The sequence below is a fragment of the Chionomys nivalis genome, chromosome 22, assembly GCF_950005125.1.
Source record: "Chionomys nivalis chromosome 22, mChiNiv1.1, whole genome shotgun sequence".
Classification (NCBI taxonomy): domain Eukaryota; kingdom Metazoa; phylum Chordata; class Mammalia; order Rodentia; family Cricetidae; genus Chionomys; species Chionomys nivalis.
The window spans coordinates 54,438,888-54,455,191 of record NC_080107.1 but is presented as its reverse complement, the minus strand read 5'-3'; the positions used below and the strand labels follow the sequence as shown (position 1 = coordinate 54,455,191).

The following is a 16,304-nucleotide window of genomic DNA, read 5'->3' as shown; positions in this document are numbered from 1 at the left end:
CCGGTTGGTTTGTCTATTTTGAAACAGGGTCTCCTGTAGTACAAGTTGCCCTTGAACTCACTGTGTAGCTAAGGCTAGCTTGACTTCTGATTCTCCTTGACACTGTCTACCAAATGACAGAATTACTAACTAGAAGCAAAGATTTTCTAGGGCAGAAGAAAATTTATGGGTCATGGAGTAGTATTAATCTGTTAATTTAGATGGCCTAGACACTCATTTATTTAGGATAATAAATACTTATATTGGCTTCTTTGTTCTTAGAATCGACTAAAATTACTTACCTGTTTGTGGGTATTGTGGGACTTCAAAGGGTATCTGAGTCCTTGGGTCCTGAAAATACTGAATGCTTTCAGAATGCTGAGGATATACTGGAACTCTAGTTAGAAATGGGCTGGATTTGGGAGGCACAGAGCTTAACTCTGTTCCAAAATTAGAGGGCCCAGTGGAGGTAGCTGCTGCATTACTTACAGGAGTCTTCGGAGGAGAACCAATTTTACTAGAGAGAGAATTGAACAAAGAGGAAAGGATAACTATGATCACTAATTTTCCTCAGAAAAATGGCTCATAAAATTTTAAGGCAAAATTATCAACAGAAAACATGTTAGGTATTTTGACAGGGGCAAATATATTTGGCAAGAAATTTCACTGCCTCCTCAAACTGTAATTCACAAGCCCATATAGTTTAACAGTTCTCATGTTCTGATGAGGCTAACAGGATATAAAAACAAACTCCAGGCACTTTAAAGATTTTATCCTATTGGAAAAAAAAAATCCTGCTCAGTAAGTTTAAAAAATAAACAATAAAAAGTCTATTAGTAGAAGTCTTTGGGGTAAAGAAGATAGAAACAGTAAAAAAATTTGATTAGCTAAAATGTAATCTGAGAAAAGTCCATTTTGGTCTATTTTGTTAACTCTATATATGTGACATCTAGAAAATAGCTCCTGGCTTGGAGCAGGCACTCAATAAACATTTGCTTGAAAAATAAAATATATCCTAGCACAAAGTGAGTACTTAATATATGTTGGGTGATGTAATGCCAATTAATTTTTTGTTTTAATTTAAAAGGAATTCCTTGGTTGTATAAGCAAGTAATTAGCCCCAATGAACATTATCATAACATTCTTTTTTTTAAAACTTTTTTATCATAACATTCTTGTTCCCTTTCAAAAGCTTTAAAAACGCTGCAGGCAACAGTGCATACAACTTGAATCCCAGCGCTTGGGATGCAGAGGCAGGTGGAGGCCTGGGTTTGAGTTCCAGGACAGCCAAAGGCACACAAAGAAAAACCCTGTTACCCCTCCCCCCCCCGCCCTAAAAAAAAGAAAGGAAAAAAGAAAAAAAAGCTCTAAAATCCCTACAAAGATCTTTAAGTATGTAGGAATTCAATGGATTACAACCCAATCACATTAAGATTTTTTCCAGCCAGGCAGTGGTGGCACATGACTTTAATTCCAACATTCAAGAGGCTTTGCACACACCTCTCCCAGAAGAATTAAGCACACATATTCCGTGTTTCAATAATACAAAACCATTCAAAGTGTATCATATAGAACTGTTTATATATCTAACACCCAAACTACACTAGAAGACTCTTAGAGGATGGGGTTTATCTGACTCATTTTCATAAGGACATCAGCTGGTCTCATGTTTGGCAAGTATTAGGCAATCCATATATTTAAATGAATAAGTAGTTTAATTACATCTTAAATTTTTTATTGTGTCTTATTTACTCATGTGTGCATGTGTACATACATGGAGAAGAACAGACTGTAGTACATTCTCTCCTTACAACACTGTAGGTCCTGGGATTGAATGCCAGTTGTCAGGCTTGGCAGCAGGTACATTTCCCTTGTAATCATCTTGCTATACATCTTACAAATACATTTCCTTTTATACCTAATCGCTTATTTTGTGTGCTTGTGTATATTCATTGGCATGTACCTGCCAAACAATACATATGAAAAACAGGATGGTAACTTTTGGGAGCCCCTCTCTTCTTCCATCATATGGTATCAGTCACCAAATGGCACCAGTGGACTGAACTTAGGCAGCAACAATCTTTATTAACACACTGAATTACTTCACCAGCTCTGTCCATTTCTTAAGTGGTAGAGCAGGTGCCTAAAATATAGAAAGACCCAAGCCTGAATCCCAGACCAAAGGAAAAAAAGAAAATTAAGAACTCAAACTGTAATTCATGGTTTTAAGGTATGTATGTATCACTTGTATCAATAAATCAAGATTTATACCAATACTGGCTTTTGACATAAGATTTCCAACTATCTAAATAGAAGTCTGCACCCATTAATATTCATTCCCTATGTCCATCCTTAACCCCAGCAGTGACTACTGATTGTCTTTCTTTCACTACAGATTTGCCTTTTTTGGACAATTCTATTAAACTGAATTGCAAATAGCATTTTGCACCTGGGTTCTTTCAAGTCACCATAATTTTTTTTTCTCTTTTGGAAGTGGATATTAAAAGTGGGGCCTTGTGCATGTTGGCATGCATGCTGATGACTAACCTATATATCTGAGGAGGGGGTTTGACAAGGTCTTATTAATTAATTCAAGCTGGCCTTAAATTTAAATTTCCTCTGTATCCAAGGCTGGTCTTGATCTTGGGATACTAATAACTCAATCTACTAAGTCCCTAAGACTATAGACCTGCACCACCAGGCCTGGTGTAGCGTATTTCCAAAGTTGATAACATGTGACACATAGTGATTTTTCATGGCAGAATAACATCATGTTACCTTACCAAAATCTTCAGTATTCTATCTTCTAAACATGTAGCATAACGTTTTTTTTTTTTTTTTTGGATTTTTCGAGACAGGGTTTCTCCATAGCTTTTGGTTCCTGTCCTGGAACTAGCTCTTGTAGACAAGGCTGGCCTTGAACTCACAGAGATCCACCTGCCTCTGCCTCCCGAGTGCTGGGATTAAAGGCGTGCGCCACCACCGCCCGGCCTGTAGCATAACGTTTTTATAGCCTCATAACAGTCAACTTGTGTAACCTTATTTTAAGTATCCGTCAGTTAACACAAACCTTCAGATACATAAATGAGTATCTGGTGCTAGGGATCAAATCTAGGGCACTGTACATGCAAGCAAGCACTCTACCATTGAGGTATAACTCCAGCACAAACTTTCAGTTCTCTAAGGCTAGCCCTAATACTTCACATATTTACCAATAAAGTTACATCATTTTGTTCCCCCATTAAAACTTTTATATATGGTATACTCCTATCCTTTAATATGCTTCATTTGTGTAAATACTACATCCACATTTATAGCACCGAGTCCTTCAAAAGCAGAGAAGTCTGTTCTTTAGGTCTTTCGCTTTTGTCACAATGCCAGTAACAAAGTTTAAAATAAAGTAGTCAATATTTTTGATCTGTCTTTTCTCAAATACATCCCAGTGAAGATCATTCTTTTAATAAAGAATTTCCCCATTACATACTGAATTATACAAGTTGAAAATATATTTAACTTATACAGTCTCCATGACATCAAGTCAGTAACAGTTTTCATGTGCAAAGCATGACGCTTTTTCCCACAGCAGACATATACCAGTACTGACAAACTTACTCAAGAGCAAGGAAATCTGAAAATGCTTTAACTGCAATTTTTAAACTTCAAAATATGAGATTCCAAAACTGGAAGTATCTTCTAATTACCTCAAAGTTTCAATACTTTTCATATTCATAAGGTTAAATAAAAAAATCCTTTTATAAAATGAAATCTTACATTGATAGCCAACAACAATAATGGTAGTAAAAACAAAGCAGATATTTACTGAGCGGCTACTAACGGACAAGTAATGTTCAAAATACAATACAGCATTACGCTATTTAAGTTTCACAATCAATAGATGAAGTACTTGACCACTGACTTGCATACCTAGCCCATGAAGAAGTTATTGTAATTTGAGGTAGACTGATAAAACAACTCACTTAATATCCAATAGTAAGAAAAAGTGAGTCATAATTTGAGTCCAAAGAGCTTGGCTCCCAAGAGTCTGTCCTTAAATATATTAGAGAGAATGTAGTGGAAGCTGACAGAAACAGCTAGAAATTCAACCTTCTCACTCACTTAGGTTTCTACTTAGATTTCTATGAAATTAATACTGAAACTCAAGAAAAAAAAGGTATGGAAATCCTAATTCTGGTCCAAACTCAAGAGTTAAAGTGACTTTCCAAGTTTGCAGAGTTATTCAATTGTCTTGTGAGGATTAGAACTCAAATTTCTGCTGCATGCTGGCACACGCTTTTAATCCCAGCACTCAGGAGGCAGAGGCCAAGTAGATCACTATGAGTTTGAAGTCAGCCTGGTTTACAGAGTGCGTTCCAGGACAGCAAGAGCTGCACAGAGAAATTCTGTTTTATAAAAATCCAATGGTCCATGGCATATGTAGAGATGAAGAGAAGGGGGCAGACTGCAAGTGTCTGGTGACCAGATGTGACGATGTATTGTATGTGGAGCATGAGAACGATTCACCCAGCATACTGTCAACAGCAAGGCTCTGGGCTGGAGGAACTCGCGTGTGAGTTACATTGCCAGCTGCTAGAATGGGAAGCCGGGAAAGGACATATTTGAAATAAGCCTTTGGAATTGTTTGTTTTCAGAACTGCTAAACTTAAGAAACCTATCAGAGTCACAAGTAGAGCTGTGCATGCCTGCAGCCCCAGTATTCAGGAGGCTGAAGCAGGAGAATCATGAGGTTTTCTGCTTGTTTTTACTGTTTTACTTGCTGGAAGTCGAAGCCTGCACTGTACGCATGTTAGGCAAGTGCTCTACCACTGAGCTTATTTATATCCCTAGCCCAGGAGCTTGAGTTTAAGACCAACCTGGGCTAAAAACCAAACAAACAAAAAATGAGATTCAAGTGGACTTTTGTAGCAAGATGGTGAAATATTTGGGTAAAAAAAAAAATCCAATGGGGAAGAAAAACCTTCAAATTTCTTTGTATTTAGTTTATTACATGAGTAACTGCATAGAATTTCAACTAATTATTGTACCTCAGGATGAAAAAATGAGGTCATTTCTAAAAAGGAGACATAAACCCATCATTTTCATCCAATACCTACTTTTCAGATACAGACTCTGCAGAGGGCCCAGCAGGGTTCTGTCCATTAGTGCCAACTTTCCCGACTTTCTTCACAGTCTCCAGAGTTCTTAGCGCACTGTCAGTGCTTCGTGGGATTAGCTGGGAAACACTGTTTTCTGCATTTGAAATTCCATTTGTACTTGAAACAATTTTCCCAGATGTTTCAGTACTTCCTATGACCGAAATGCCATTTCCGGCTGTGGTTGTAACAGCGCTGTTTATACCAACTTTATTCAGAAGAGGGAATGTTCTTATAGTGGCACTCATCTTTTTGTTCCTCAATCGGTACCTGTTTAAAAATTATCAACATATTTGTAATACTGTTCCCAATTTTAATCTCAAAAGTAAAGAAGAAAATATTTCTTAAAAAGGAAACAGCTTTGAAGAGTTTCTTCAGCTAAATTACAAAGACTCTACAAGTCACATGTGCATGGAACACACATGCACACACACACATATAATTAATATAGCAAACAAAGTACACAAACATTTGAAGCTTTATGAAGGAGTTTGAAAATCATCTATTTTTATGTGGTATCAAAAAAAGCACCAAATTCTGAAAGTAACAGAACAGGAAAATATTCAAGTGTTGAATGCATTCTCTGCTGTTATTAAATTATATAAGCAGAGTGTAATTATAAAGAAATAATAAAAACTCAAACTCATTTTTGAAATTTACACCAAAACATAGAAATTTTATATTATTCCTAAATGAGTTTATGTCCAAAGAAAAAGAGTATTTAGATCACAGATTTTTCTGATACTAATTTATTTATGAAGACTGGATATAATGTTGTAATACACAACAATATGATCTTGTAGTTCATATAAAAATACTTATAGCTGGGCAGTGGTGTGCACACCTTTAATCCCAGCACTCGGAAGGCAGAGACAGGAGGATCTCCTTGATTTTGAGATCAGCCTGGTCTACAAAGTGAGTGCCAAGACAGGCTCCAAAGCTACAGAGAAACCCTATCTTTAAAAAAAACTAAAGAAAAAAAAAATTCTATTTGTATATTTCATTCTGGACTAGAAAGACGGCTGGAGGGTTAGAGATCACTGGCTGCTTTTTCAAAGTACCTAGGTTTAGTTCTCAGGACCCAATGGCAGCTGGCAACTCTAACTCCAGTTCCTGGAGATCTAAGGCCCTCTTCTGGCCTATGCAGATACTGCATTCATGTGGTACACAGCATACATGCAAACAAACACCTTAATACCTAAAATCATTATTTAAATTTTTTTTTTTAAATTCTCATTATTACACTGTCTTAGTCCTGGTCCTTACTTCCTATATTATATATATAATTAGAAGAAAACAAAATCAAAAAAGGATGAGTGCCCAGAGATAAGACTAGATAATGAAGGAATAAAACAGCAAAAACAAAAAGCAGAGCATCAACAACCCTTATAGTGAGTGACTAATTCACATACCATTACAGACACAGGGGTTGGTGGCCCAAGAACTGTTTCTTAAGGAAGAGGAGGAGAATGAGCAGACTTATACTACAGAAAGCAAACTGTTACCATCAAGAGGTAAGGAATTCCTGTTTTCTTCAGTATGTTCTCTGAAATGTCTTCATTCTATTCTTCAAAGTTCTTAAAGAAAATGGCCAGTTACTCCTTGCTTTCCAACTTCAAAAGTCAAGTACATATCTTCTATCTTTAAAATTTATTATCTGTCTGAGTGTATTGCACGCACAAGTATGTGTGCTCATGTCTCAGCTAGGATGTTAGGCAGCAGGCCTGAGCCATACTCTATCACTTCCAACCCTCCTTGAAGCTGGGGTACAGGCAATTGTGGGGAGACCTAGCTTGTTACACTGATGCTGAGATCCAAACACAGGTCCTCATGATTATGGAATGAGTGCTTTTAACCAATAATCCATTTTTCCAGCCCTGTAAGTACACATTCTTAAGATTGTTCAAATAAGCAATAAAATTTTGTTTCCCTCTAAAACTATAATATCAGTGAAGAGAAGGTGTATGCACTGGTCTCCTGGTTACTAAAGCCATGGACTTACAAACTAACTCTCACATTTGAAACAGGCAACTCGTTTTAAGCCACTCATGAGCACCTTCAAGTACTGCCTCTCTCATTTTACACTCTACTACCAGACACTACCACCTTCCTTTTAAGTACCTTTGACTCTCTAGCCATAGTATAGGAAATGGTCCCCCTTACAAAATTTACCTGACAAAATTCAGCTCAATTACTCTGTAATTATCCACAAACAACTAGCTAAATGTGTGTGTGGGGGGGGGGTTAAAATCACACTGTAAACACCTTCAAAATTTGAATATTTAAAATCACTAAGGAATTCACTGCTGTACATCTTTCCTAACTTTACTGTCTCATCTTTAACATTCTGTTTCTTTCCACAGCTCCCCCAAACTGACAATACCGCATCCTTGTTAATAGAGAAAATATGACATAAAAGAACAATCACTAATTTCACTAGCTTCCTGTACCTATAACAGTATATTCTTTATAAGACAAAGAGCAGAGTTCCAGTTCCTAAAGTGAATTTACTTGTGATCAATGCCTCAAGCCTATCTGCTCTCTCAAAGACTTCACTCCTCTAAGTATTTTTTATTTCTCTTTTGTACTGTAACTGTATAAATGTCATATCCTCTGATAACTGAGGTCTGCATGCATACAAATACAGGGACCTGGACCCTCACAAACATACAAATATGCACATAAACATAATAATTACACACACACACAAGTCTCAGTGAGGCAGCAACATATAATTTTAAAAAGACAATCTGATACAATTAAGAGATTTTTTTTCTAACCCTTTTATGACCTCTTTCTGTTTTTTTGAAGAGCATTACAAAAAAATGACGCTAACTGGAAATATTAAACAAACTGTAGATTACTGTTCCTCCACTGGAAACACTGACAAGAAAGATGCACAACCCAAGCGATAAATGGTGTCCAATCGAGAGAGAGACAGAGACCCAATTTGGAGCAACGGTCTGAGCTCTTAAGGTCCAAATGAGGAGCAGAAGGAGGGAGAACATAAGCAAGGAAATCAGGACCACGAGGGGTGCACCCACCCACTGTGACAGTGGAACTGATCTATTGGGAGCTCTCCAAGGCCAGCTGGACTGGGACTGAATAAGCATGGGCTGAAACTGGACTCTCTGAACATGGCGGACAATGAAGGCTGATGAGAAGCCAAGGACAATGGCACTAGGTTTCGATCCTAATACATGAACTGGCTTTGTGGGAGCTTAGCCTGTTTGGATGCTCACCTTCCTGGACCTAGATAGAAGTGGGAGGACCTTGGTCTTCCTGTAGGGCAGGGAATTTGGACTGCTCTTCAGTATCGAGAGGGAGGGGGAATGGACTGGGGGGGAGGAGAAGAGGAGTGGGGATAGGGGGAGGGGAGCGGGGGGAGGGGGCAATATGTGGGAGGAGGGGGAGGGAAATGGGAAACGGGGAGCAGCTGGAAATTTTAATTAAAAAAGAATAAAAAAAAAAGAAAATATACAGGTAAATGAATAATTAAGAAAAAGCAAGTTTATAACTATTAGTGACAGTAACCATGTAAAGAACACTGCTATGATTTCAATGTGTTCATCTAAGTTCAAGGTTGGAATCTTAATCCTTAATGAATTAAGAAATGAGGAACCCCCCTCAAATGATTTAGTCATGAGAGCCAATGTGGTATAAACATTTTCTCTTCTCAAATGACTTCAGTTTGTGTGAAATTAACAAAAATCTGAGTAGGACAATGGCTTTATGCCATTACCACGGGTATGGGCTCCTAATAAAAGGGGGAGGGTTCAGTCCCATTTTCTATTTTTTTCTCTTTCATGCATTTTTTTTTCCCTCCACATAGGATGATGTTATAAGAAGGCTCTCACCAGATTTGGCCCTTCATTCTTAGACTTCCCAATCTATAGAACAGTAAACCAAATACACCAAGTGGTAGTGGCACACATCTTTAATCCCAGCACTCTGGAGGCAGAGGCAGGTGGATCTCTGTGAGTTTGAGGCCAGCCTGGTCTCCATGAGCAAGTTCCAGGACTGGTTCCACAGCTACTGAGAAACCCTGTCTTGAAAACCCAAAAATAGAACAACAACAACAAAAAAAAAAAAACAGTAAACGAAATACATTTTCTACATTATAAACTATCTACTGGGGTTTCTGCTATAGCAGAAGGAAACAAACTAACACAAGTGCTTTGTCAGCATGCTGACAAAAGGAGCCAATACTGCTCAGGCAAGTCAGGGACACCTACAGAGATGACACCTGAGTATGATTAAACATAGATAGAAAGGAAAGTGTACAAGAAGAAAGAATAAAACAAATGCATATAGTGGGGTAATGGTTAGTATTGTCAACTTTGTAGGACCCAGAATTACCAAGGAGACAAGTTTCTGGTTACAACTGTGATAAAGTTTTTAAACTTGGGTGGGAAGATACACCCAACTGTAGGTGGCATTATCACACAGTCAGGGATCCAGGACTGAATAAAAAGGAGAAGTGAGATTCATTGTTCTTTGATTCTTGACTGTAGATGCCTGCCACTATGACTTCCCCATCATGATGAATTGTAACCTCAAACTGTGAACCAGAATAATCCCTTCCTTCCATAAATTGTATTTATTAGTATTTTATTATAGTGACTAGAAAACATAAAAAAAATGAGATGGTTAATATGATAAGCCTGATCATATGGTTTAAAGTCAAAGGCCTTTGAAATTAGTTTATAGGAAGATTATGGAAAAGTTTGTAGCTTTGGTCTAGGAAATTCCTAGAACACTGTAAACAGAGGTTAATAGGCCATTTTGGTAGAAATTTAGAAGACCACAATGTTGTGAAATAATCTTTTTGCACACCGTGAAGATCTGTCACTCTGGTTTAATAAAAAGCTGATGGGCTAATGAGATGGAGGGTTCAGCAGTTAAGAGCACTGACTTCTCTTTCAGAGGTCCTGAGTTCAATTCTCAGAAACCACATGGAGGCATACAACAATCTATAGTGGGATATAGTGCCCCCTTCTGGAATAAAGGTGTACATATAATAAGTAAATAAAAAAAAAAGCTGAATGGACAATAGCTAGACAGGATTTCAGGCAGAGAGGACACTGGGAAAAAGGGTGGAGACATCAGGGGACCTGGAGCAAGCAGCATGGGCATTACAAAATAAAGGTAACCAAGCTTTGTAAAAGAACATAGATGAGCACAGGGAACCACTTCCTAAATAGAACCCCAGCAGCACAGACACTGAGAGAAACAATTAATAAATGGGACATCCTGAAACTGAAAAAGCTTCTGTAAAGCAAGGGACAGTCAACAAGACAAAACGACAGCCTACAGAATGGGAAAAGATTTTCAACAACCCCACATTAGACAGAAGTCTGATCTCCAAAATATACAAAGAACTCAAGAAATTTGACACCAAAAGATCACATAATCCAATAAAAAAATGGAGTACAGACCTAATCAGAGAACTCTCGACAGAGGAATCTAAAATGGCTGAAAGATAATTAAGGAAATATTCAACATCCTTAGTCATCAGAGAAATGCAAATCAAAACAACTCTGAGATTCCACCTTACACCTGTAAACATGGCCAAGATAAAATACACTGATGACAACTTATGCTGGAGAGGTTGTGAGGGAAAGCGAACACTTCTGCATTGCTGGTGAGAATGCAAGCTGGTACAGCCCTTTGGATGTCAGTGTGGTGATTTCTCAGAAAATTAGGAGGCAACCTTCCTCAAGACCTAGTAATATCACTTTTGGGTATATATCCAAAGGAAGCTCAATCATGCCACAAGAACATGTGGCCAACTATGTCCACAACAGCTTTGTTTGTCATAGCCAGAACCTGAAAACAACCTAAATGCCCCTCAATCGAAGAATGGATAAGAAAAATGTGGTACGGTTATACAATGGAGTACTACACAGCAGAAAAAAATAATGACAGCTTGCATTTTGCAGGAAAATGGATGGAGCTAGAAAACATTATTTTGAGTGAGGTAACCCAGACACAGAAAGACAATTATCACATGTACTCACTCATAGGTGGTTTTTAAACATAAAGCAAAGAAAGCCAGCCTATAAACTACAATCCCAGAGAACTTAGACAACAATGAGGACACTAAGAGAGACTTACATAGATCTAATCTACATGGGAAGTAGAAAGTAGAAAAAGACAAGATCTCTTGAGTAAACTGGGAGCATGGGGACCTTGGGGGAGGATTAAAGGGGGGAGGGGAGCAGAGAAAAATGTAGAGCTCAATAAATAGCAATAAAAAAAATGTATAAAAAAAAAGAAATGCAGGAAGATTGCTGACAAAAGAGATTTCCAAACCGTGCCCTGCATTAACTAGTTTAATAGGCAGAATCCAATAGAAAAAAAGACAAGGGGGACATCAGGAGAAATTAGCTCATCGAGTATAAAATGTCTACAAACAAAATATAGATGCATACTAAGAGATGGTAAAATACCAGTTACTTAACAGAAAGTCTAGGATCACCTTTTGGGTGAGTTTTGATGAAAACTATTATACTTTTGGGTCCAAAGTAAATAGACAAAGAAGTAGTAACTATTAGGTCTCAAACCCAGGACAAGCGGCTGAGGTGGCTATTTAACATATCAAAGCAGACCTAATGGCCAGGCTCTACCAGCAGCTCTCAGTCTCAGTCCCTACCTTATGGTGGCATACCTTCTCCATGTAATCCAGTCATTTTTGTTATCCAGTGCTTGTGGTCTACTCTTTATGCTCCTGGCCTCTTGGTCTCCTGTCCCCTCTCTGACTGTCCTCAAGTGGCCCAGCTTGTTTGCTCTGGTCTCTCCCAGATGTCCTTGCCTCTGGCTACGCTCTCCTTTTTATCAACAACAGACATTCTCCATCAAACCTACCTACATTTGATATCTTTTACATTTCTTTTTTTTCCACTCAGTAACTTACAGAAAAATATTAAAAGTAAAATGTAAAAATGTTAAAAGAGTAAAAGTCAGAAAAAATTCTACATTTTCTATGAGATTTTGCTGATACGTTCAACTGAACCTGAGCAAATAAGATAAGGAAGTAAAAGTAGTGCTTTCATTCTACACAAGTGAAAGAAATAGGGATTCCAGTTATTAAAGTTTTTTAATATGACCTTTTTTCCCTCAAATATGACCTTTTAATGCTAATCTATTCCTAGTTCAATCTTCTCATGGGTTAAAAAAAATGGCTACTTTGCAATTCACATTTACTTGCATCTCTGAAACATCACAAAAGTTAATATTGCATACAGCACTCCCTCAATGAATGACCCTATATGAAAGACATTTCTCCAGACTTACTTTTCAAGTTCTTCCTGAGAATGAGCAAATGTACAATTTGTTCCTCGTGGACAACCCCCTTGTTGTCGCAAATCTCGGCACATGCTAGTTTTGTACTTGCTGTTTGGCTGGGGCTATACCAATAAGCATTTAGCAAATGGAAGAGAGAAGATATCAGTTACTATTCACTCTCTGGACTCCAGACTTAATGATTACACCACCCTTAAGACTGTTTTGCATCAGAGAAGGAACTTTCATGCCAAAACAAGTTCTACCCCATCATTTCCCATTGTGGGAGTGAGTGACACCCCTGAGGGACCCTTTAGACCTTCTTTCCAAAGGTTAGCTGAAATTGATTCAAATATACATCTATTTAGTTCTTAGGTAATGTATTTTCATGGAAAATATTTCTCAATTTATTATTATCTTCAAATTGTGGCAACAAAATGAAATAATTTTAAAATCACTTAAAAATGGCAGACCATGATCTTTACCCATTTAAAACCCTCCCAGAAAAAGGGGATGAAAATCAACACTTCAATAGTGGACTTGTATGCACAACTCTATTCATAGGCAAACAACGATGGAAGGTAAGAAAATGAATCTTAACTGTTATATTTTACATCAAAATCTAAGAAGTTGTTCTTATTTCTGTGACCTTAAGATAAAGCATTCATCATTCAGTTAACAGAATATTATAGTATTTTCTAAATAAAATATGGATAGAAGAATATAAAGTTAACAGATTTTGGAGTACTTTTGACACTACCTCTGTCAGATCCGGAGAGCACACCCTTCAATATATAAACCCTTTAAATTTCAGCTTGGCAACAGAAATTACCCTCCAGTTAGTTATTAGGATTAGAAATAAAATCTGTAAAACATTGTACATAGAAAGTATCCTACAACAACTCAACAAATGAATTTGGATAAGGGATTATATTCTAACTTCCCTTTCTAAAGTATACTAAAAATACTGGGGAATTTCAAATTCCATGTATGTTATAAAACAGAAATTCACTTGAGAGAACAAAGGAGAAAAAAACTTTCTGCTTAAAAAAAAAAAGAACTGGACAAAATGTCTGAAGGACTCAATGAGCTATATATATTTGGTCAAAAACATTCAGAAAATTCACATCCAAAATGCCTGTCTAAACTCATTATACACTGAAAAGCTAATCAAGTACAATAAAATGCGATTTTTTTCCCCAAAAGTACAAAATCAAAATTTTCAAGAAGGATGGGTATGCCATTCGACGTCTGACTTGTAGCCAAACCTGTCAGGTCTGAAGCTCTGGGTTCAATGCCTGTACACTACACAAGTATACACACACGCACATTCCCCTTCTGCACATACAACTCCTAAGAGGAAAAGGTTATATAAGGAGTCTATTAGCTAATCAAATTGTTCATATGTTCAGCAGTGGCTAAAGTGTAAGAAATCATCTTACCTGGGGTGTCTCGTGGCCTTTTCTACTATAGTTTTGTATGAAGTCCACAAGACCATGAACCACTGTTTTAACAGCTACCATTGCATTTTCCAGCTGTTCCCAAGTTGGAGAAACAGCATCTAAATTAAGAGCCAAAGGGATGGGGTGGGGGTTGGAGGAGACAACATATCAACAGTCATTCCACTGTACTATTTACATCAGAGTTTCATAAAGTAGAAGCACTGGTGCATTTTCCCACATACCTGGATTAGGGTCTATGTTTGCAAGAAGTTCTAAATGAGGCCTCAGTCTATTTAAATTAGCTGGGTCACCTGTTCGTTGCAAAACAATTGTCAATTCTTGGACACTCTTTGCAAATGATTCTGGAGACTGTAGCTAACAAACAGAAAAGAGAATGATTTTTACTCTGAATTTTAGAACATACCTATATTCAAATGCTTTCCAATAGATCACCTTTCTTCACAGGTTTTCAAGTGTCTTCAGTTTTCATAATAGGACGATCAATGATGAATTAAATTTTCACCTCAGAATCTGCCCTATGAAACTCATCACTAGACACTTAAAAAACATATTTACCAGCTATGCTAGCTCTCTGGAGCCAGAATGGAGATAAAAGTTTTCAACCTTACAACACTACAAAAGCAAAACATATTCAGTAGAAAGTATTTCATATTTTACATTTAAGTTTTCCCAGGTGAGTGATATAAAGTACAGTATTCACATCGTGGTACAATGGCACCAAGCTACAACTCTCAGTAAGCCACAAAAGCATGAGGGTAAAAACCAATACATCACAAAGCCCAAAGTGTACAATGCTGCTAAGTTATCATCTTCACTAGGTTAGATCTGTGAAATGAGTATCTGGGTCAGATGGGCATAGTTAAGTTGTAAAAAGAGGAGTGTATGTGCTACAGTACTCTGAAACAGAAAGGATATAAGATCAGTACCTCTAATTTCACAAACCTTATCAATGATAGACTGCATGTGTGATTTATGAGCCAAGTCCCCATAAAGCAGTGAGGACCACTGCTCAGGTGAGATACGGAGTCCTGCTTCCATGGCAATGTGAACAATTTGAGCATCATGTTCTCTGCGCAGTGCCTCATAACTCCGAAATTCCTCTTTTAGCTGCATCAGGGAAGAGTCTTCATCCCTTTTAGTAACCTAAAAATGGAGAAAAAAAAAAATCAAAGTCATTAGAATTGGCCTGCTCTTTCCCCTTACCCAACTCATTTACTTTGGGTGTGAGAGTTGGGGTAAAAGGGAATATATACCATGCACCAAAGCAGAAAACGTCAACAAAAATTCTCTTCAGAACAAAACAGAAACTACAAAACCATGTATTCAGTTGTTGTCTTTAATAACTTCATCAGCATTTGACAGGGAAGAAAGACTTAGAAAAAGAAAATTATAGTAATGGTGCTATCACAGGCTCCATAGCAACACGAACAAAAGGCAATTAAAAATGACAATTAACAGAAGGAAATTGTTCAGAAAAGTTTTTTTCTTGGCTGAAGCCTATGTGATCTACATCATGAAAAACAAGATTTCTTTAGGAAAAGGGGGAAAATAAAATTCTAAAAAAAAAAAAGGTAAAACAGAAACATGAATGAAGAAAGGGCAGAGTTAAAAATTATTATACATGTCACAGAAGACTCAGACAGCCTTAAATAAGATGGTAAATCAGGCATTAAATCCTGAAAGAAATGAAAAGTCATCAAAATTTTTTACAGATGTGCTATCATCACGTATATGTCTTTAAAAAACATTTTCCTTGCTTAGAAAGTTGTATTTTGCTGTTTTAGTAAAAAAAAGAGTCCTGCTTTCTTATTTGAGGAGGAGCAGGGCTGAGTGCATAGCATCTAAGATGGTCGGAGTAGACTATTACTTGGAGCATTATTTACTGTGGTTGAGAAATCAGATATTGCAGTTTAAGAAAGTAGAGTACTGTTTCTAAGGTTGAGATTATCTTTTTACCTAGAACAGTTTTGTGCAGAATGAGAATGAGTGCTTGTTTTTGTTTTTGAATTCTCTTAAACTCTTTGTCTCTTTCTGTGTGTGTGTGTGTGTGTGTGTGTGTGTGTGTGTGTACACAAGTCAGAGAACAACCTTGGGAGTGAGGTTCTGGGAAAATTTCCTTTTACCTTCTATTCATCTTACTGTACAGGCTCTGGGATTTAAGATTCAAAAAACATAATACCACACCAAATTCTGAGACTCAGTCTAGACAAACCATTTGATCTATTCAAAACTCAACTTTTCCTGCTGGGGCATGAGGGTGCAAACACCAGCATTTAAGAAGCTCAAACAGAAGAATCATGAGCACAAGTTTGGCCTGCACTAAACAATAAGACCCTGTCACAACTGCGCAGTGTTGGCACACACCTTAAATCAGCTTTAGGGAGGCAAGTGGATCTCCATGAGTTTGAGAGCAACCTGGTCTACAAAG

General features: G+C 37.4%; 1 protein-coding gene and 1 non-coding gene across 4 annotated transcripts in view; both read right to left on the bottom strand.

Moving 5' to 3' along the window:
- The window catches only part of Rc3h2 (ring finger and CCCH-type domains 2), a 59,518-nt gene that overhangs the window by 19,795 nt on the left and 23,419 nt on the right, over window positions 1-16,304 (bottom strand). For all 3 annotated transcript variants that reach the window (XM_057754548.1, XM_057754549.1, XM_057754550.1), the window contains 6 exons: window positions 14,819-15,019; window positions 14,098-14,230; window positions 13,856-13,974; window positions 12,426-12,538; window positions 5,091-5,399; window positions 282-496 (listed from right to left, as the gene is read on the bottom strand). In XM_057754548.1, coding sequence (XP_057610531.1) covers window positions 282-496; window positions 5,091-5,399; window positions 12,426-12,538; window positions 13,856-13,974; window positions 14,098-14,230; window positions 14,819-15,019 — 1,090 coding nt within the window. The remainder of the gene's footprint in view (window positions 1-281; window positions 497-5,090; window positions 5,400-12,425; window positions 12,539-13,855; window positions 13,975-14,097; window positions 14,231-14,818; window positions 15,020-16,304) is intronic.
- On the bottom strand, window positions 14,319-14,429 carry LOC130865004 (small nucleolar RNA SNORD90). The gene has a single exon (XR_009056048.1). It is a non-coding gene; the product is annotated as a small nucleolar RNA SNORD90 (small nucleolar RNA).